The sequence below is a fragment of the Rhinatrema bivittatum genome, chromosome 3 (genome assembly GCF_901001135.1).
Source record: "Rhinatrema bivittatum chromosome 3, aRhiBiv1.1, whole genome shotgun sequence".
Classification (NCBI taxonomy): Eukaryota; Metazoa; Chordata; class Amphibia; order Gymnophiona; family Rhinatrematidae; genus Rhinatrema; species Rhinatrema bivittatum.
The window spans coordinates 148522748-148545814 of NC_042617.1; the positions used below are offsets into that span (position 1 = coordinate 148522748).

The window sequence follows — 23067 nt, forward strand, 5'->3', positions numbered from 1 at the left end:
CGCACACCAATCCACCTCTCCCGGGCACCTGATTTAATATTTAAATAGGCTGTCATGGTAGAAAGGAGACACTAGGGAAAATTTGCGTCCCTAGCGTCTCCTTGGCATCGGGAGCCCAGGAGAGGTGGCTGACAGTGGGTTAGGAAAATGGATGCTCAGCCACAGGTTAGGAAAACGGATGCTCGTTAATTGAGCATCCGTTTTCCTAACCTGACTGCCGGCAACACTTTTTTTTTTCCTGTTCTCCTTTTTTAGGTTCCTCCGACTTAATATCACCACAATATTAAGTCAGAGGAACTACAGAAAAGTAGTATTTCCTGCTTTTCTGTAAAGGTTTTGACAGTAAAAATGTGCACGTCAGCCGCTCATTTTTTTAGCATCGGGGGTAATAGCTAATAGCTCAGTGAAAATGAATTTACATGTGATGAGCGCTATTAGCTTTGTACTTGCTTGGATGCGCGTTTTGGACACACTAATCCCCTTATTGCCTGAGGTGTTTTGGATGCATGCAGGCGCCAATAAAGTCATGCGCTTAGCCGAGCACACTGTATTGCCCTGACCTGTAAGTTTCTAGGATTGCAAAGATAATAGAGGTTGCTGTTTTGGACAATAGTTACTTCCATACCATAACTCTTGCTTGCATGATTTGTTTTGCTCAGATTTTGCTGAGTCACAACTTTCTATTTTTCAGCTCAGTCTCCACAGGCCCAATGGGGGAAAAACAAGTATACAAAAAGAAAGCGGAGAGTCTTCTCAAGCAAGTGACCAGAAACAGGGACTTTCTCAAGCAAACCCTAGTCACGCTATCCTGGAGACATCTATACTAACCAAAACATCAGAACATAAGAACATGCCATACTGAGTCAGACCAAGGTCCATCAAGCCCAGCATCCTGTTTCCAACAGTGGCCAATCCAGGCTATAAGAACCTGGCAAGTACCCAAAAACTAAGTCTATTCCATGTTACCATTGCTAGTAATAGCAGTGGCTATTTTCTAAGTCAATTTAATAGCAGGTAATGGACTTCTCCTCCAAGAACTTATCCAATCCTTTTTTAAACACAGCTATACTAACTGCACTAACCACATCCTCTGGCAACAAATTCCAGAGTTTAATTGTGCATTGAGTTAAAAAGAACTTTCTCCGATTAGTTTTAAATGTGCCACATGCTAACTTCATAGTCTTTCTATTATCCGAAAGAGTAAATAATCGATTCACATCTACCCGTTCTAGACCTCTCATGATTTTAAACATCTCTATCTTATCCCCTCTCAGCCGTCTCTTCTCCAAGCTGAAAAGTCCTATTTATTTATTTATTTATAGGTTCTTCTATACCGCGGTACGTATAGCAATACATCACCTCGGTTTACAGTGAAACATTAATTTAGCAACAGGCTTTACATGTAACAGTATAAAATAAACAGTAAAACAATTAATAGCAACAGGCTTTACAGAAAAACATGGGTTTCAAATAATATGCATAAATATCGAACAATCCTAACCTCTTTAGTCTTTCCTCATAGGGGAGCTGTTCCATTCCCCTTTATTATTTTGGTCGCCCATTCAGGAAATATATCACGATGTCTTCTCCCTCCTCCTCCAACTCTTTCCTCCATGAAATGTGAGGGCGAATTGTCTGACCACTGAAAGAGTCACTTCCACTTTGTAGCTTATGCTGAAACAGACAGGTGGATTTTCAAAAGGTTTACCCTGCTAACCTCAGAAGTTAGCCTGGTAAACCTCTGAAAATCTCCCCTCCTCCCTCAGCCAGATAAATCTGTCCACCCAAATTCAGAGTGCGCATACATTTGGCCAGGCAGAAAAGGGCAGTGGTCCCCAAGCTGCAGGTTTTATTTAGCCGGTCAGCGTAGATCTCAGGTAGCAACTTGACGACCCGGCTGCACATGCAGCTCTCCTTATTCTAACTGGACAAATTGACCCCTGGGCTTCCCAAGTGACTCCGTTTCTGGAGGGAGGTGAAAGGCCAGCCCTGACTTTTTAAATGCCTCTCCTGATACATTTTGGTATCTGTACCAGTGCTGACCTCAAATACCAAAATGCACTGGGATGTGAATTCAAAACCCAGGAACGATCAAAATTCTTCTCCCATAAATTGTCACTTGGCAGGTCTGGAAATTCTTTGTGGGGGTTTTAAACTCTCAAATACGGCAGCACCTTGAAACAGAAAATAACTTTTAGATCAAATTCACAATTTTCTCTAAGAGTCAGGGCTTGGCCAGTTCCGCAGTGATGAACTGAGCCCCACTGGAGCTTTTCTGTGAGTTAACTGCACCAGCAACAACTCCCTGATAGGCTTCAAAGAGGATTAAAGGACATTCAAGGAAGGAATACGCCAGCCCCCAAATAACACAGAGAAAATACATTTCAGCTTAAAAGCTACTTTCCAGGGATGGATTTACACTGATTGCACTCTAAAGGCATTTTAACAATGCCGACTTTCCAAAATGGCAAAGTTGTTTTGCTTCTCTGCAGATGCAAGCACAGCTGGTGTGCTGCATCTATACTGTTGTATTAATTATATAATATTCTGATCAATAAATATTATTATAGTACCTCTACACCGGTGGGTATGTCTGAAATAATATCACCTGCCTTGTGTTAGAACTAGCTATGCCCTGGCTACGGACCTGCAATTTTTTTTTTTTTTTTTTTTGCACGCTTGAGAAGGGAGTTCAGTTTGTTTACTGGTACCGCCAGGCAACACACTGCACGCAGTCTGAGAGTATTAATTAATTTAATTTCTGAAGCTCCGTGGTGGTTTATAGCGAAGCCTACTTAACGGCCAACAAAGAATCTGGCATTTCAGTCTTTAGTGCAGAGATGCCCCTTATCGGAAAGGTCTGGCTGTGCAACTTGCTCAGTCACACAGTAATAGCTCATCCCCCCATGGTGAAACTACACCGTTTAAAAACAAAACAAACAAAAAAAAAAGCTCTAATAAACCTGTTTAAAAAAAAATTAATTATCCAGTGAGACATATGATAGTCTCACTACAAAATTCGTCATGTCGCCTTCCTTCAGTTTAGCTGTGTGTTCCAGGACACAGACACTGTACATACGAGATTTATTTGTAAAAACATTTTAGAGCCTGCAAACTATGAGTGTTTGGTGTGGCTCCCACCGCCTTGTGTGCCCAGTTTTTTAAGAAGCAATGCACTGACAGGCACACCACGACTGGCTCAGCCTGGTCCTTTTGACATATAGCTATCTAGTCGCCCGAGGCACCCCGGCTTTTTATTTCCAAAGCTGCTAGTTGCTTCCAAGTGGCCGATTCTTAGGGGAAAGGATTCAATGGTTAGTACTTATAGGAGTGCTCTTTAAATATAGCCGAGTGACAAAATGTGAGTCTCTCTTTAATGGTTCTTCCTGTATATCAATATATATATATGAAGAGTTTGGGGGGAGGGAGCTGGGGGGCTGGGTGGGTTAGGGGAGGGGGTTATGATATGTTCCAGCATTTTACATAACGGTTTAACTGTTCTTATCTTGGACACTGCTACAGCTTCTGGTTGTTTGTTTATCTGTAAATGACTATATGAACGTTTTCTTTTTTGTATATGGAACATGCATAATGTGCCAATAAAATCTGTTTTAAACAACAACAACAAAAAAAATAAGTGCCGCATCTACTATGTAAGTGCCATCAAACACGCAGCTAAGCTGAGAGCAATATTAGCGAATTAATTATATAGTACATCATGGCTTGTAATCATGGAGCTTAATATGGGCCTAATGGCTGCCTATCATCACATCCTGAGCTGGCTCAGTGCTGCGTTCCAACTCCACCCAGCACGAAATCTGAGGCTCCGAGCAAAACATTCGGAACATCAGAGCTGATGACGCTTTCAGTCCTTGACTAGGAGGATCATTTCCAGACATCGGTCTGGCGTCCTGCAAAAGCACACCTCGACCTTTACCTGTCGCATCAGTGCACGTTCCAAATCCATTCCTGAAACCAGTGTGATGGGCCAGGAGATTTTCAGCTTGGCTCGGAAGGAGAAAGAGCAAACACCAAAAAAAAAAGACCCAAGTAACAATTCAGGTTCCCTTTTTAAAGCAAGAGTCAAAAAGTATGTCCATCTGATGTAGACTGCCTATCCCAAGCTAAATATTGCTAGTTTGTCGTGCCATTTATTTTCATCTAACTGCAGTAAAACAGCCAAATTACCAAAAAACTAAAATAAAAATAAAGTAGAGATAATGGTATAGAGAGACTTTCAGAGATCTTTCTTAGTCAAAGCTTCCCAGAATTATTAGTAAATTGAGGACTCCATTCTGCACCAGAAACTCCTCCCGACATCCTCACACCATACACAAGGTATGAATACTAGGGATGAGCAAGGCCAAAACCTTTCTTTCGGTTCGTCTCTTTCATTTTCAGGTAATTTTTGACTGGGATTTTGTTTGGGGAGATTTTTTCATTTTTTTTGTTTGCGTTTCGTCAAATATTGTGTATTATTTGAAATAGCATGCTTTTTAATGAAACAAATGACCCTGATAATTTTTAGGGTTTTCATGGTAAAATGAACTAAAGCACAAATGGCCATTTCAATTCAGATTACCATTTATTTTTAAATAAATGCACATCCCTAATCAGTATAACATGAACATATGAAGAGTGAACTACGGAAAGGAGATTTCTAAAAACAGAGGATACAACCATGATTAAAAATACATATCTTTTATTCCATAAAATAGGAGAGAAAATATATAAAAGTTGACAACTTGGGAATAAGACCAAAAGAGAAATAATAGAACTAGGAATTGTGCAACTTGATCATTTTAAGCATCTATTACTGAAATCTAAAAGGCACAGATCATGAAAAAAACAAAATCCTTTTTTTTTTGTATGTCTGCTGCTCTTTCTTACTTCTGGCCAGGATCAGTAAGAGCAAGGCAGTGTCTCGCTGAATCCTCCAAAGACAGATCAGAGCTAGCAAAAAGTGGACCAAGAGGCAAAGTTAAACAGAGTATGATTTGTGCTTTATATGATAGCTTATTTCTATATACATATGTGTAATATTACATTTGAGTCTTCAGTTTCAATGCCAGATTCAATCAGATAGCCTCCTTACTAGGGATGGGCATTCAGGAGAAAGGAAATAGGAAATGAGACAAAATTTACTATTTCATTTTGGGTTGTTTTCAAAATGGAGCGATTTAAATTCTGATTAAGTTTCATCGGCATTTCATCTTGTTTTGAAAATTGGTGGAAAAAAAAAGTTACCCATTGAACTTAGGCCTAGGCCTGAAGACAGGGCCTTGAGTAGGGAATAGGCCAAGACCCAAAGCAGGGGCCCCAGCCTATGCCAGAGTACGATGCCAGGGTCTTGGCCTAGGCCCTGGCCTGATATTGGGGTCTCAGCCGAGACTCAAAAAAAAAAAGGACCAGGCCTGGGAAATTTCCCAATCCCACTTAAGCTTATCTGTTCAGAATGCTGCTTTCAGGCTTGGTCCCTACGCCTGGGTCTCAGCCCAAGCCCAGGCTTGACTGCAGTACAACAAAATGGCACCCTCTGCTGAGGAGGATGCAGACAGTATCATTTCAAGAAAGAAAATGAAGACGAAAAAGGCAGCGGACCTATGAGGCCTGGGCTTCTGTGGCCGGGCCTGGGCCTGAACCTGAGCCAAGGCCCAGGCATTGGGACCCGGCCTCCAGACAGGGCACCTGCTTCAGGTCTGGAACCAGGCCTTGGCTTAGGCTATGCCCCGGCATGGGGAACCAGGCCTCCAAGCCTGGGCCTTGCATAGGACCTAGGCTGAGGTCACAGTGAGCTACTCTGGCCTAGAGCCACGTAAGGCCGAGGCTCTGGCCCTGGCCTAGGCCTTGTTGTCAGATATCCTCAACTGGGTAAGTGGGAGCCAAGGAGGATCCTGGCCCCAGCATTTATTTGGGTGGGTACGGGAGGCCTTGGGAGGCCCCATTTCTTATCTTTTCCATTTTTGTGGGTTTTTTAAAAAGTTTATTTCATTTTTTTTTAATTAAATAAAGAAAACAAAACATTAAACGGACTGAAATTCATGGGGAAAAAACAAAAAACAAAATTAAAAAGTAAACTAATTTTTACTTCTTCCCACCCCTAACTCCTTACATCTAAAATTGTGTACTGTCTTAAGCTCACACAATAAAGTCCTCGAAGTAGCTCCAGTTCATCAGTTCTTTTCTAATCTGCTTAGTATCTTAAGCCACAAAAACAAAATAACATTTAAACAAGGGCCTGCCATTTATCTCAGCAAGTTGAAGGTTCCTTACAATAGACAAATGATCCCCATAACAGCTTCACAGGTGGGGAATACATCAGGTTTCAGCAAAGAAGAGAGACATTGTCTTGCTTGGTGAGTCTATTACTATACCTCCTAATAGGAGGTAATGTGCAGCCTCTTTTAGGCTAAGGTCCAAGCACAAGGTCTGAACAATGAGTTGAGGATGGTCCTGTTTTGGCCTTTTGATTGATACAATATGGGAGGGTTATTGCCCATGGAAAGTTGTCATGTAGTATTTGGGAAATGATGGTGTTCTCGCTATTGCCCAAACAGGAAGATTAAATATCCTGCTATCTATAAATAAATATAAAAGGGCGGCACTGGGTTTGTCTGATAACCTGTATACTACCTGATTGATTTTCCCAGGACATATGCTTCCCATCAGCTCTTTGCCTTGGGTGCATCAATCCAAGGTTCAGGTCTTTTGTGAATTGGGTGCTAGCTAGAGATTTTAGGCCCAAGGTCAGGGAGAAGCTAACCATCATGTCATGCATGGATAATCTCTGACCTGGCTGAAGAGCGCTAAAAGGTTCCATCTCTGGTAGAAAAACTTCACTTCCAGTCAGTGTGCAGCTGGAAAATCTGATTCCCTAGCAGCCCCTTCACAGTAATGTGGAAAAGACGGGAAAAGGCAAAAAGGTGTGCTTAATTTAAAAACCATGCCACGAGACAACTTTTCAACCTAACTGATGCACTGCACAAATGGAGTTCAGTGTCTGCTCAGACTGGAATGTAATCACATCATAAGCCGATTCATTCAGACAACAAAGTCACCTGTCTAATTAACTAAAGTTACCATACAAATGCCATTCACTCCTGACAGTCTGATTCAGTGCTATATTTTAAACTCCCATTTCAAAACATTTGGGGATTTTCATTGCAGGGTTTCCCCCACAGATTCAATAATATTTTGAGATGGGAGTTCAAACCCCACCTCGTTCCCCCCCCCCCCAAAAAAAAAACAAAACAAGACTAGCTTGTCCTCAATAACCTATGTTAAGCTATGTAATCACTTACTATCGATGATCAGCCCAGTCCTCTTTAAAAAAGTCAAAACAGCAAAATGCATCACCCTAATCATTGCAGAGAATGGCTGTGCACTGAGCTTAAGCTCTTCCAAAATCTTCTCATTGTATATCTCTACTTCCTAGTGAAAAGGACTGCCATCCACACACACAAAAAAAGAGGAAGTGACAATTGTTTGCTTTAACCAGATAGAGCACATTAGCTACCAGACAGACATGACCTTTAGAACCCTACTGTCAGCAGACCAATGGGCTCTCACAAATAACTTTTTTTTTTCGTTTTCTCAACTTCCCTTTCAGTGTCTGCATCTCATAGTAACCTAATAGCCCAGCAGCACAGAAGATGTCTGTAGATAAGGACCCACTGGCCACCCAGTGTGCCTGGTTGTCTCCTTCTACCTGACTCTAATACTCATCCAGCCGTTAGCTCTATAAATGTAACTACCTGCAAGGGATCACTCCTTGTCCATGGCAGTTTTGTTGTCTCTCCTCTTTGGATCTGGTCTATTCTGGCTGGATAAGCATACACATTTCCATGCCTAAATCTTGACTTAAGTAGCATGGTTGCCATATTAGACTACTTGGATAGATAGAAATAAAAGTCAACAGACAAGCTGTAGGTGATATCTTTTTATTGGGCTAACTTGATACACTTGTGATTACCTTTCAAGTGTTAATCAAAAAACACTGAGCTGATGAAGGGGGCCAGAGCTCTCAAAAGCCAATCACAAACATATGAAGTTATGCCGATAAACAAGCGTCACTTGCAGTTTGTCTGTTGACCTTTATTTTAACATACCTAAGCCAACATCCAGCTTCCCCAATGTTGGTTACCCACCCTCTTCCAAATCCTGTACTATATCTGTCCCAAGCATGCTTACATTTTGACACCTCTTCTGGTAGGCTATTTCAGGCATATACCACCCTCATCATAAAGTAGTGTTTTTTAAATATTTCCTCTAAGCTTTCCTCCCTCCAACACCATAGCAGGATTGTTTTGTAATTCACTTTCTTTTCTATGGAAAATTGCATCACTTTATTGCAACATGCTATATATTTGCATGTTTCTACCACATCCTACTTTCTCTTCCTTTCTCCAGCGAGTACATTTTATCATCCTTCTTTGAACTATTTCCATCTTTTCAATGTCCTTACAAATGTACAAACTCCAGAACTGAATATACTAATCAAGGTGAGGTCTCAATAGTGATCTATACAAGGGCAATCTTATCACCTTTTTCTTCCTGGTGGTGCCTCGCCTTAGGCATACTGATAGGGATCCTTGCTGCTTTATTAAACTGACTGGTAAAATTCAGGTCATCTGAGATGATTGCTCCTAGGTATCTTTCCTGTTTGGCATCTTCCAATTTTTTTTCCCACTAATTGATAAGGGGATGATGAAATTTGTATCCCATATGCATGATTTTACATTTTTTTGCACTGAAGTACAGCTTCCAAACCTCCAATTCTTTACAAACATCACTATTTTTAAACAAGCTTCTAAAATAGAGTCATATTGCACAAGTGGATGTTATTGCGGCAACAAATTAATATGTCCATATACCTATAGAGAATTATTTATCTAGACATCTATCTATATCAGTATTTCCCCATCTTTTCAAGTTCAAGGTACAGCTACATTAACAAAAAGTTTGTGTAGCAAACCAGCCCCACGGAGCAGGCAGAGTAGACATGGAGAGGACTCATATAGCCAAAAGAAGAGCTAAAGAAGCACTGGAACCCCCCATCAGTCTCTCTTCTAAATTTTAAAACAAAGAGATAAGAGGGGGCAGAGATTCTCATGAAGCCAACATAATGCACCAGCTCCCTCTATATGCAGTGTAAGAGAATTCAGTGTGGGGCAGGCAGCCGGCTTGGTTAGTCTCTTTGGCTGCCACAGCTCCTTCCACTGCTGCTGCTGTTCCTAACACTCAGAGTGAGTCACAGCCACTACTCCGTGCTTAGTCTCCCCATCTCACTCAGCTCAGGGATGAGACAGAGGAAGGACTCGCAGGAGAAGGCTCAGGATGGGGGAAGAATATGAGGTGCTGTGCCCTGCACAAAGCAGGTTCAAGCTATCCATGCCCTGCAGGCTGCTCATTAATTACCACACGGCAGGAGTTATGCTGTGGCTAAGAAGAAGAAGAGGCATGCATGGTTACACATGTTCTCAGAAAGGAGCACCCACATGTTTGAAAGTCACTGCTGCTGTGTCCTGTTCCTACGAGGTGCCGGAAGCAGAGTCCATGTGCTGGTTTTAAGCTGAACATCAGACAGTGGTGACGATTCTGTGACATACCTGATCAGATCAGAAGGCACACTGGTTGGGAAACACTGATCTATATCAATCTCTACAGCTCTATATAGAGCAATGTTTTCCCAACTCAGTCCTGGAGGCACACCTAAACAGTCTGGTTTTCTGGATAGCCAAAAGGAATGTGCATGCGATGGGTTTGCATAACTTAGGTGTCTGATGTTTGCGAATCTAGGTCATGGGTATTGATTATGGATATATTGGAAACTAAAGGAGAGGGAGTGGCTATGAACCAGAGAAACCAAATCCTACTTCTCCCACTAACATGCTTTGCAACGTTGGGCAAGCCACTTCATCTCCTGTTACCTCAGGTACTCATGGGGACGATAACTTTTAAACAGTCGCTCGAGCATACATGTACACACGTATGGCGGCTCGCACAAATTGACATCGCCATTTTATAACATACGCGTGTATATGCACGTTAGATACAAAATCGGCTGTACACGCGCACATGTGCACGCAATTTTGTATGGATGCGCCCTTGTATGTGCAAATGTCGACTTAAGCGCTTAAGTGGGGGGTGATTTTATTAGATATGCGTGCCGAGGCAATTACCAGTTTCCCCAGTCTGTTCCCAGTTCGACCAGGTAAAGGCTCCCGATTTCCTAAAACCCCCCCAATTAACCTTTCTCCCTTTTACCCTATGAGCCCTAACCTTTCAAACCACGCTTACTAGCCCTGATTTTTCTATTTTAAAACTTACATGCCATCCAGAGCAGAAGTAAAGTCATGCGGTAGGGGAACCCTGGTGCCTGCTGGTGTGCGTAAATACCTACACGCACATTTCAAGCGACCTTTACGGAACGCCCATGTGCTGCACATGCTCTGCCCAGAACACGCCCATTCCCCGCCCCTTTATTGCACTTTTTTATTTGTGCGCGTACCAGGAGATACACGCGTACTCTGGTGCTTCTTAAAATCCACGCGGTACGCGCGGGCCCAAGGCATGTGCATATCGCCTGGCTTTGGCATGCATGCGGCTTTCAAAATTCACCTTTAAGACTGTAAGTTCTTTATGGCAGGGGTTTTGTTATATCTGAATTTCTAATAATGCTGTCAGTCGCCTTATTGTTTGGAAAGGAAGGCGAAAAATCAAATTTACTATTAAGAATGCCTCCAGAACAAAGTTAGGAATCACTGATAGCAGAGTAATATCTAACTAGATAGCAATATATCAATACTATAGATATGACCATATAAGGGTCTTCACCTCAAATCTATCACCCAACGCACTTGATATGAAACATAAGCAAAGCACGTTTTTGACAAGTTAGTTTGCTATATACAGTAGTAACTTAAATAAAGGAAAAAAATACCACTTCCCTTATCACTAGCTTCGGTCTCATGCCTCATAACCCACACTATTTATCTGCTGATTTCATCAGCAGTTGCTGTCAAAACAACAAGCAACTGATGCCGTGAGAAAAATAGACACATACTTTTGCTTTGCTGAATGATAAAAATAAAATGCTATTTGCAACTGTTTCAAGACTTGTGAACACCCACAAAAATATCTGAATTAGGTAAAAACATATAACTTGTGAACAGGAACACCAGTCGTCAAAGCTTCAGCCTTAGCTACTGTAACATTTACTCATCTTTCAAAAACCTTCATAATTCAAACAGCTTTCATAAACATACATGCATGTTATATTCATCTTTCCCCACACTGATCCTTCTCATGCTTTCAACATGGGGATTCCAGCCAGAACAGAGATCAAGGGGCTAAGTCAAGGCTACACTGAGGTGGGAGGTGGGAGAGGGTGGAGAGAGCACACAAGTGCAGAAGAAATAGACTTGTAGCAGTACTAAAAAAAAACAAAAAAACCAGAGCATCTAGGATAAATCCTTACCTATGACTGAACCTGACATGACCCCTATCCTCTTCCTACATAAACCTCCAAAGTTTCACTAATTCCGCACAAACGCATTGATTGCCCCTGCTTGGTGACAGCATAGTGAAGAAGCTGAAGAGGCCAAAAGAAATGACAGTGGTCTCTCTGTCAAATCTCTTTCTTTTGTACTTTCCCCTTCCTTAAACTGCTTGTGCCTCTTCTCCATTGCTATTTAAACTCTCAAGTGCAGCCTTTCATGACCCTTCCGGTCCCTCACCCAGCTCAAACCCCTTCTTGTAAGAACGAGATGCATCCACATGGAGTCCGGTGAGTATGAATGTTTATTAAAAGGCATTTGAATGATACATGTTTAGGACAGATAAGTGATGCTGCCACAGCTAAACTTAGAAATAATCACCTCCTGCGTCATGTATTATTCGGTTCTACCTAAGTGGCCAGAAGATGGTCCTTCATACTCTGCTGGTGCTAAAGAACTGTCACTTAAGTATCCCTATTATTGAAAACAGAGGACCATGAAAGGATTTGTACCACTACAGCTCTCGAGAGTGGGAGAACGTGAGTGCTGCACTTAGCAATATGTATACTTCTGAAGAGTGCACAACTAAAGCAGAAATCTAAGCACCCAACACAAATAGCATTGCCTTTCTGAATGCATTTTCCGACTTCTCTTTCTCCTTCATTTTCACAAAGCACAGCCTGAAAGACTGCAACTGTCTAAAAACATGAACTACTGTGAACTGCAATGTGAAAGACCTCAGCCTCAATTTCTGAATCCCAATTCAGCTCAGCTGGCTGGTACTGGCAGGGAGACAAAACTTGATACGGGGGAGGGGATTCAGGATTCATGCGGAGTTGAGTACTGAACGCCTCCTACCTAAGAACTGTGACTACAAAAATTGGGAAACAGAGGGAGGAGATAGGGTGAAGGAATAAAAACAGAGGCCTCCCTTCACCGGTAGCTGCAATAAAGATATATATGATGCTGGTTCCAAATGAGTTGGAAGCTCATATGAGGAGGAGGAACTTTCTGCACCAACCTTCACTGCTCCCGTCTGAATTAACTTGCAAATATTTTGAAAGGTTAACAAATTGACTACAAATCTCCTCTCCATTATGCATTCATCTAACACAGCATCCAGTTCCAGCTGGCTTGCAGGGTAGTTTCCTAAGTTCTGATACAGACAGCGTCCAAAGCAGTATCTTAAAGACCACAAGTCTCTGTCCTTCCTCCTACTCTCTGCATACAAATTCACAAAGAATGAGAAACTCTACCTACCATTAACACATTCAAAAATGTCGCAGCATTTGCCAGGTGTCCCGTCTCCACGGGAGGCTATCCGGGGGATGGATCCTGCCTCACACATGGGAAACCCACATAAGCCAGAGAGACACTCGCACCTGAAACAGAGAAAAGGCCAAAAGAGAAGGCATAAATAAATGAAACCACCATGAGTGAGAAAAGAGTAAATTGCATAGAGTTTCTTATACAAGGTGAGCCATAAATTTAATCTATAAATAAAATAAAAAGAAGCAGTAGAAGTCCTCACATTTATCACTTATTGAGAACAAAGTCTCCTAAAACCACACTCTAATCTCAACGTTTGCTAAGCATCAATTCCAGTTTGGTTCTTTTTAACATTTAAATCAGTCATGAGAGAGAAACACATAGTGACGGCTTCGAGGAGCCTAGTGCAAACAGTGCAACCCCTGAATATGTGTCATTTGGTTAGGTCTGCTGCTGGTACGGGCACCCAATGCAGCACATGCTGCAATAAGGGAGGCGACATGGAAGAAGCTGTCGTTGACTCAATGCAACTCTCCAAGCACATTCCAGACACAGTCAGGCCGATTCAGTAAAGTCCGCGGGAGAGCGGGCGAAGGCGCGCAAACAGGCCACTCGCCTGTGCGCGCGATGCAGTATTTAAATTAGGTCCGGCAGTAGAAACGGGCAAAAGGAGGCGCTAGGGACACTAGCGCGTCCCTAGCGCCTCCTTTTGGCCGGGAGCGGCGGCAGTCAGCGGGTTTGACAGCCGACGCTCAATTTTGCCGGCTTCGGTTCTCGAGCCCGCTGACAGCCACGGGCTCGGAAACCGGACGCCGGCAAAATTGAGCGTCCGATTTTCAACCCGACAGCCGCTGGCCAACTTCACATTTTTTTTTCTTTTTTTACTTTTGGGGACCTCCGACTTAATAGCGCCATGATATTAAGTCGAAGGGTGCACAGAAAAGCAGTTTTTACTGCTTTTCTGTGCACTTTCCCGGTGCCCGATGCCCGGTGCCCTATTAGGTATGCGCGCAGGCGCGGGTTGGACGCGCGTTTTCCGCCCCTTACTGAATAAGGGGTAAGGGAAAACGCGCGTCCAATGACAGGTTAACAGTGCGCTCCGTTGGAGCGCATTGTACTGTATCGGCCTGAGTGTTAAGCAGACCTAAAAATGGTAAACAGCAGGTGCTAAACTTCATTCAGGATGTAAAGCAACAGCCTGTTTAACTTTGATAAGAAAGTGGAGAGCGTAGGTTGTGGTATAGAAATAAGGGTTTTTAAAAAAATCAATCCCTTGTTATTGGAGGAATGGGAATTTCCCATAAATGAAATCTGTGTACCTTCTGTACTATGTAACATTTGAAAAGTACACATTTCAAGCAATGATAACCACCTTTTATCAAGTCAAATTCCACCTTTAACTTTTTTTTATTATTTCTTTACCCTGCTCCCCCTCAGCTCTCCAGCATCCCAGCAGCCATATTTGAAAGCTGCATCAGACAGACTGAAATCTGATTGGTCCTTGCCTCTGGTGTCATTTATGACAGTAAAGCTAACATGGGCCAATCAGATCCAGTGCAGTTGATGTAGTTTCTTGTTAACTTGACTGCTCCTAGAGAAATGGAGAAATTGCAGAAAAACAGCTTAAGGAATTTAAAAACTATTGATTTAAAAATACATTCTGTATCATGAAAATTCTTATTCCTTGCCATACCTTTCGAATGTTGCATAGTAAACACAGAACACAGCTTTCATTTAAAGCAGCAGTTCTAGCAGGATCATTTTTGATAATTCAGTTTCAAGTCTAAATAAAGGGCCTCATATAGCAAAGGGCTTTTCTCATTTTGGGCCTGTTTAACAAAGCTTTTTTGCCCATAGACTCAGAATGGGAGAAAAACCTTAGTAAATCGGTCCCTTTGTGTCTATAAGGAAAATGTTTAGTACATAGCACCCATGATTCTTTTTTTTTTTTGGTTCTGATTTACATTTAATTTCTGAGGAGAGATTATTTGACATTTTTGAAATGCTCCTAGATGGCTGCTCCAACTAGAAATTTAGCTAACTTGATGTGCTGCCTTGCTATTGTTTACCAGTACCCTCTGCAGACACCAAACTAACACTTGCAATACATTAACACAACATAAATAACTGAAGAATGAATAAAGAGACTTTTTATGAAAAGAAGTAGGTGCAGCCATAAGAAAAAAAAACAACAACAATAACAGTGACAACAAAACCTGTTTCAAAAAAAATAAGAAAAAAGATAAGAAATAAATGACCCTATGTGGTAATCCTTAGGGGTAGATTTTCAAAAAACGCGAATAGGCGTACTTTTGCTGGCGCATCAGGCGCAAGCAAAAGTACGCTGGATTTTAGTAGATACGCGCGGAGCCGCGCGTATCCACTAAAATCCTGGATCGGCGCGCGCAAGGCTATGAATTCTGTATAGCCGGCGCGCGCCGAGCCGCGCAGCCTACCCCCGTTCCCTCCAAGGCCGCTCCGAAATCGGAGCGGCCTTGGAGGGAATCCTCTAACGCCTCCCCTCACCTTCCCCTCCCTTCCTCTACCTAACCCACCCGCCCGGCCCTGTCTACACCCCCCCCTTACCTTTCTCCGGGGATTTACGCCTCCCGGAGGGAGAAGTAAATCCCCGCGCGCCAGCGGGCCTGTTGCGCGCCGGGACGCGACCTGGGGGTGGGTACGGAGGGCGCGGCCACGCCCCCGGACCGCCCCGGGCCGTAGCCACGCCCCTGTACCCGCCCCCAAAACGCTGCCGACACGCCCCCTAAACGCCGCGACGACCGGGCCCGCCCCAGACACGCCCCCGACACGCCCCCCTCGGAGAACCCCGGGACTTACGCGAGTCCCGGGGCTCTGCGCGCGCCGGTAGGCCTATGTAAAATAGGCTCACCGGCGCGCAGGGCCCTGCTCGCCTAAATCCGCCCGGTTTTGGGCGGATTTAGGCGAGCAGGGCTCTGAAAATCCGCCCCTTAGTGCGCATACTAAGGCCCTTGTGTGTACGCTAAGAACGGTGAGTTATGCAAAATGGTGATCTATGATTGTTTTTCTTGACTAATTTTCTCCTACTTTTGTTCATTATCATAAACACTGATAAATACCTAGGAAAAATAAAATAAAAACTGAAACTGAAGTCCCTAGCTATGCAGAAAAGCCTTAAAGGTGAATTTTAAAAGCCTGGTGTGCGTCAAAACAGGGAGATACGTGCACAGGTCGAGCTCGTGCGTGCTGAGTGGATTTTAAAAGCCCCCTGGGTACCTGCACACTCGCCGCTGCGCACATAAATGAAAAGTAAAAAAAAAAAAAAAAAGGGGGCAGGGCATGGGCGTTCCTGGATTCAAACTTGAAATCTGCGTGTAAAACAAAAAAATTCTAGGCAGATCTGTGGGGATTTAAAGGTTGGGACTATCAGGGGAGACTGGTGACTAATAAATTAGGGTGGTTTGGGAAGTCTTTTCCCTTACCTGGATGAACTGGGAACGATCTGGGAAAACTGGTAATGGCGTCGGCGCCTGTGCTTTCCAAAATTTCACCACTTACATGGTAGAAGTGGCATTGGTGCGCACAGGCCTGCGCCCACTTAAAATTGTGCAAACGTGCACGTGGTCAGGCTATTTTATAACATGCGCACATATATGCACATATTAGTGGATAAAAATGTGTGAGCCCGTGCATGCTAATGAAGGAACAACATATGCAAATGCTCAGCAAATTACATGGTAATTTCATCCTCCGCAGTAGTGACCTAGTCTCCTCAACTGAAGCCTATTTAGTACCTGCCAGGAGCATGTTACTTAGTAAGAGCAACCTGACCCTGCTAAACTGAGTATGATCTTGAGAGGACTCAGCCTACTGGAGGCAGAGGGCTTGAAGTTAGGGTCATGGACAAGAAATGACACTATAGAACCTTACCCATAGGCCCTTGGGGATGACTACATTTGACCGCACTTCCTTTTGCCAAAACAAAACACACCCAGCGCGCGCTTTTTGAGAGGCTTCTTACACATTCAAATATTCACACCACAAATATGTCTTCTCAAACAAAACAGTGACATAGCACAGAGACTCACAATGTACGAGGTTTCGTGCTGGTGTGGAAACGGACAGGATCCAAGGTATTGGCAAGATTCTCAGGATCACTGCTGTCATTGCTGTGGTCAATATGGCCACTGGACGCTACAGGAGTAGAAACTTCATCCTGAACTGCAATGTTTACCACCTGAATAATTGTAAAAGCAGGGGATCTTTCATGTGAGGCAGCTCCTCCCAGGGATAAGTGATTAGCCAGCGGGCCCCTTCTCTGGTTCTTTCTCACCCTCCTCTGCAACGTGAAAACAAACTTTTCACTGGATGCCAGAAAAACAGGGGAGGCTTGGACAGGGCCGCCATCAGGAATTTTGAGGCCCCATACAGCCAAAATGTCTGGGCCACAAGCATTCAGTGGATAAAGTATATGCAACAATGTTTATACCTATGTGTAAACTCCACCATAGGTGTAAAAAAATAAAAACAAGTCAACAAACTCAAATCACTTAGATAAATGCACAGTATCTGAGAAATCCAGTGGGTTCTATCCAATAAAGCAGTTCAGTGTGAGTACTGAATTGTGTCCATCTCGACTCATAGTGGAAATAACAGCAAATTCAGGTTTATGAAGCAATCAGTCTTCTTACTTTCTGATTTGCAAAATCTTTAATTAAGTCTTTGTAACTGAGTTGTCTGGCAAGCTCATGCTCAATAGAGAGAATTGCCAGGCCGTTTAGACGTTGTTCACTCATTGTAGAACGCAGATAGTTCTTGATTGATGAAAGTTTGCTAAATGCCCTCTCTCCTTCCGCCACTGAAAGTGGGAGGGTGGTGAAAATCCGAAGAGCAATACACACCTCTCCGAATATTCCTTGAAGCTCTAGTTTGTAGATTGAGTTAAGCAAATCTAAGGGACCCATGTCTTCTGGAAATGTAGCTTCGTACACTTTCCGAAGATGTTGCAGCTCACTGAGTAAAGATGATGTAAAATCTTCAGGGTATGCTGAGATCAATTCCTCAGTCGATGCCATCAGATCTTCTTCACTCATTGTTCTCACTTTTAAGATTGGAGAAAATAGCTTGCAGACTTCCTCCATAGACTGGACACGCATAGCATTGATTCTCTCCCTTCTCTGGGGCCCGCACCCAGGGCCGGCTCCAGGTTTCAGTAGGCCCCTGGGCGACAGACTGTCGGAGAGAGCCTCAGTGGGCCTCTTTGCCATGAACTAATACATCCCCCAAGCGCACCTGCCGCCTGGCGGCTGCGGGCCCCCATATGTGGCAGTAGATCCTGGGGCCCCATACTGCAGGCCCAAGAATACTGCCCTGATGGCGGCCCTGGGCTTGGAGGAGAAGGAGAGAAGGATGGAGAGAAGATGGTGACAGAGCAGACCCACTTGAGAACTTCAAAAATAAATCCACCATTCTTTACACAAGACGAATACATTTCCAAGCAATAGGTTCCCAGAGGAAAAAATGTTTTTGCTGTCAGTGACATTGTCACTGTGGCCAAAGATCACTGCAGGTATTCACAGGCTTGCCGCTGAAAAGCAGTCTGATCCTCTAGAGCTTTTTGGAATTGATCCTTTGTTTTGGTTTGAGAGAAGAGCTCTTGTCTATGAGCTTTCAGGTAGTAGAAGACAGCGTGGTGCAGCCATTGTAGTGCCTTCGCCACAGGGTGATGATGGGGGGGGTTGGCAGGGGGACTGTCAGATGTCAGTGCTCTTCCGAGTCTGTGCAGCCTCATTCCAGCCTCGGTCTCTCCCTTGCATGCTTCCTTCTGTCCACAGCCAGGTCTTCTCACACCACTCTTTAAAGATCCTTAGCCATGCAGATGAGCACGTCAGTTTTCTGTTCTTATAGAACTCTCCACTCTCTTTTGACCCCCTTCATCTGGAGTGCAGTGGCACTCCCAATTCTTCCCTTCGCACTGACAAGCAACGCCCATGTGTCAGGCTAATTTCTATACCCTGTGGCAGCCGGCAGGAGGAATCAAGAGGAAACGAGAACTGAACATTAATGTTTAGCATGCTCACGCTGTTTAGTTTGCCTTCAATAAGTAACATGCTCACCCTGTGTTAAATCAATGCATTCTGGGGTTTTTAAGTATGAGAATAGTGTGGGCACGTTATTTCTGACATTTTCTATTGTGAGCACACTACATCTTTTTGCCATCACTAATTAATGTCTCTTCGATGTACTCATTAAAAGCTTTGTGAGTCCACTCTAAAATTTGTTTTGACCCCAAAATGTATTAGGACACAGAAGCCTGGAACCTAAAAATGAAACACAGAAGTGAGAGAGCCAAGAAATGGACAGGTGGATACCTTAAGGAACATAGCTAGTACAGCTGCTTAAAGCAATCAAAGTATAATCTTTCCTTTGGGTCTCCTGAGGCTACTTCAGGAAGATTCTTTTAACATCTCCCACAAGCCAACAAGAGCCAGCACAGCATTCCTACGTCCCTTAATCTGCCAAATAAAGAGAGAATGAGCAAGTGCTGTACCTGGCCAAGAAACCACAGGTATGTGGTGTGCCTATAAGATATGTCCTCTCACCTTTCGTCTCAAAAGAGAGCACTTTTAAACTTAGCACTGAATTTACTTATGGTACAGCCACATTACACAATTTGGATATATGGGTATTACTGTATAGTACTATAGGAACACTGCTGCTTTTCATTTAACAATTGTCTCTACATTTGGCTATATTTTTAGTACTAAATGATTTACTTGCCTTCTTATTAAATGGTTCAACAATGAAACACCCTCTTCTTATCCCACACACACACAAACTAGCCCCCTTGCTCTAAAGTGGAATGTGCAGTAACACAGTAAGATTACATTAAATTTCCATTATAATCCAGTTTCACTTATGGTGTAACATAAAAGTCCAGTGTTCAGGAGCAAAATGTTCTTGGTTAATGCCTAAATTGTTCTGAGCACTAAGAAAGATTACATTAGTTTAAGCCTTTATGTTAACAATACATTTATTCAAATACTCTGTAGAGCACTGAAGGTTCATGAGTCTCTGTATTAATGCTCGTTCACTTTCATCTTTTCCACACACAGCTCAGAAAGCAATAGGGCTGCTTCCTGCTCTAGGATTACACTGGCCATTCACTGATGGGGTTAACAAGCGTCACTGCAGGCACTTCTTAACACGTTCAGCGGTCACCACTTATTCAGCTAACTACTTAGCCGGATATCTAGTGGACGGGCAGTGGGAAGTTCGGGATGGCACTGCTTATCCAGCTAACTTACAGGCCGATTCAGTAAAAACGCGGGAGAGCGGACGAATGCCTGCTCTCCCGGAGCGTGCACCAGCCACTCGCCGGTGCGCGCGATACAGTATGCAAATGAGGTGGTGCGGAAGAATCGGGCAAAAGGAGGCGCTAGGGACACTAGCGCATCCATAGCGCCTCCTTTTAGCCCGGAGCGGCGGCTGTCAGTGGGTTTGACAGCCAACGCTCAATTTTGCTGGCATCGGTTCTCGAGCCCGCTTACAGCCACGGGCTCGGAAACTGGATGCCGGCAAAATTGAGCATCCGGTTTTCGGCCCGACAGCCGCGGGCCAAATTCAAATTTGTTTTTTAACCTTTTTTACTCTTCGGGACCTCCGACTTAACATCGCCATGATATTAAGTTGGAGGATGCACAGAAAAACAGTTTTTACTGCTTTTCTGTGCATTTTCCCAGTGCCGGAAGAAAATAGCACCTACCTTTGGGTCGGCGCTAATTTCTGAAAGTAAAATGTGTGGCTTGGCTGCACATTTTACTTTCTGTATCCCGCACGCATACCTAATAGGGCCATCAAGAGGGCGCTATTAGGTGCCGCAGGTTGGACGCGCGGTTTCCTCCCCTTACTGAATAAGGGGTAAGGGAAAATGCGCGTCCAAGAGCAGGCTAACAGTGTGCTCCGTCGCAGCGCACTGTACTGTATCGGCCTGTTAGCCAGAAAAGTGCCGATATTCAAACTTATCCAGTTAACTGGATAAATTAGACCTGCCATACAGCAGGTTTAACTTAGTCAGATATAACTTATCTGGTTAAGTGGCAGAAAACACAGGGATATTCAGCTGCTGAATAAGTTAGCCGGATAAGTCTTATCCGGCTAACTTACATAGACATTTTCTTTTCAATACTGGGTCCAAGAAAGAGCACTAACAATTCTCTCTCTGTTAGTCTTTTGCCAGTCTGGACCACATAAGGGGGTGAGGTGGCATAACACCACCTGTTGGCCAGTCTCCTTAGGAAATGTTCCCACAGTGCTTCCTTCCTCCCAGGATCCCTTCTCTTTCTGCTTCTCCTCCCTCAGTTCAAGGACTTTCCCAGCAACACTGCAGGCATAAGAATACTGAGGTAACTTAGGCTATGAGCATAAACCCACTTATAATTTGTACCAAGTCCATACCCTCACGTATATATTTATCAGTCTGACAGAGACTAGCAGAAAGTGAAATGACATATAATAGGGATTTATTTTGACATTATATTTTGACATTTATTTTGACATTATATTATATTATTTTTATATTTTCATATTTTCATATTTTATATTTTATATTTAAATAAATATTATATTATTTATTTTGACATTATATTATATTATATATATTATATAAATGACATATAATAGGGATTTATTTTGTAATTAATTTGTTTTAATCATTTTATTTAAAGCCTCGGGTTTGTTTCAAAACCCAGAGAGAGTTACCATATTACTGTTCTATGGAATCGTTCTGTTTAATCTGTTTCTTGTAAAGCCATGGGCACTGATTCAAGGCCGTAGGCATTTTATGTTCCATGTAAACTGGATTGATTTGTTTCCCAACAAGAACTTCGGTATATAAAAATTCTAAATAAATAAATATAAGAAAAGTTCTTTTTCTGCTCTGCCTCCACCAGTCTGTACTAGGGAGGGATTTACCTCAGCAGTGCCCTATTTGGGTGGGGTAAATATTGCTTGAAGAACTCTTCTTCCAAACATCACACATACCTGTCAGTACGATAATGTTGACTATAGGTGTATACTAAGTGGCAGCTACTCTCTCTACCTTGGAAGAAGTAGAGAGTAGCTGCCACTTAGCTATCTTTGGGGCCTACGTACTGCAAGTGTGCTGAAAAAGTTTGTGCTAAAAACTTAGCATCCATTAAAGAAAGGTTTTCTACCTATGTAGTAACTTAATGATATGCACTGCATACATGCTTGAAAAGAATGTTAATGCAGTAATAACCGGTGTTAAGCATAGTACACGCTTACCACATAGGCCAAAGTTCCCCTGCACTAAATGACCAAAAACCAAAGGGCCTCTCTTTTCTGATCCTGCTGCCCTGCCTTCCAGTCACATAAACAACTACATCTTCCCAACCCTCACATGAGATGGCAGGAGTAATCTCTTACTGTCAACTGGCTCAACTTCCAGCAACAAGCAATGTAGGTCACATCAGATCACTGCCGGAGGCCCAACTGAAAAGCGGTAAGAGACTTCTCTTTCCAGCTCGACTTCAGGTCCTGTGGTGGGGGGTCATTGAGGAAGACAGAGAGGGCATTGAAATATAGGGTGTCTGAGGCAAACCTGCTTTGTGTTGAGGGTTCAGGCCTAGGGGAAGATGCTGGGTGGGTAGAAGGGGGACCATGTTGTTTTGAGGGAAGGTTCAGTAGATGGCATCCATCCATCTGTAGACTGTTAGCATTCTGAACTGGTGCACTGCAGCCCAAACAGGAGTTACATTTCATGCACTAAAAGGGAACATAAAATTTATCTCCTGGCACTGGGGCCTAAGCACATAGTATGTTAATGACTAGTGAGATCATCTGCATGCTATTTATATGCTTAATCTATGCAGGCACATGTGGTCTGGCAAACCCCCATGGGTAGTTTTTACCTGTGAGGTTTGCTACAGTAATCAAAAGTAAACCATGTGGGTAATTTTGCTTTGATTATTGCCCCCTCAAAATTGCCTGCACAAATTTGCACCTGCTTTGTGTGTGGGTACTTTCTAAAGGCAAAACTAGCCTAGCCCTGCCCCAGAAGCACCTACACAAATAGGTGGCTGAAAGTACAAATGTTGACCTACGTGCATACAACCGCTTGGAGAGTAAACAATAATCAAACAACTCATTCCTGCAGACAGAAGTTTTGCGCACAGAAATGACTTTCATTATTGCCCTCTTTTGGCCTACATTAGGGGCTTAGGATATATAGCACATCAATTAGTGCACTAGGAAACAGCGGTTAGCAAGGATATTAGGGTGTAAAGCACAGTGAGTACAC

General features: G+C 43.2%; 1 protein-coding gene across 1 annotated transcript in view; it reads right to left on the minus strand.

The window, feature by feature from the left end:
• LOC115087101 (cysteine-rich motor neuron 1 protein-like) overlaps nucleotides 1-23067 on the minus strand; it is a 661264-nt gene that overhangs the window by 305341 nt on the left and 332856 nt on the right. Inside the window, 1 exon segment of the mRNA XM_029593829.1 lies at nucleotides 12759-12880. Within this exon segment, the coding sequence (XP_029449689.1) occupies nucleotides 12759-12880 (122 nt within the window).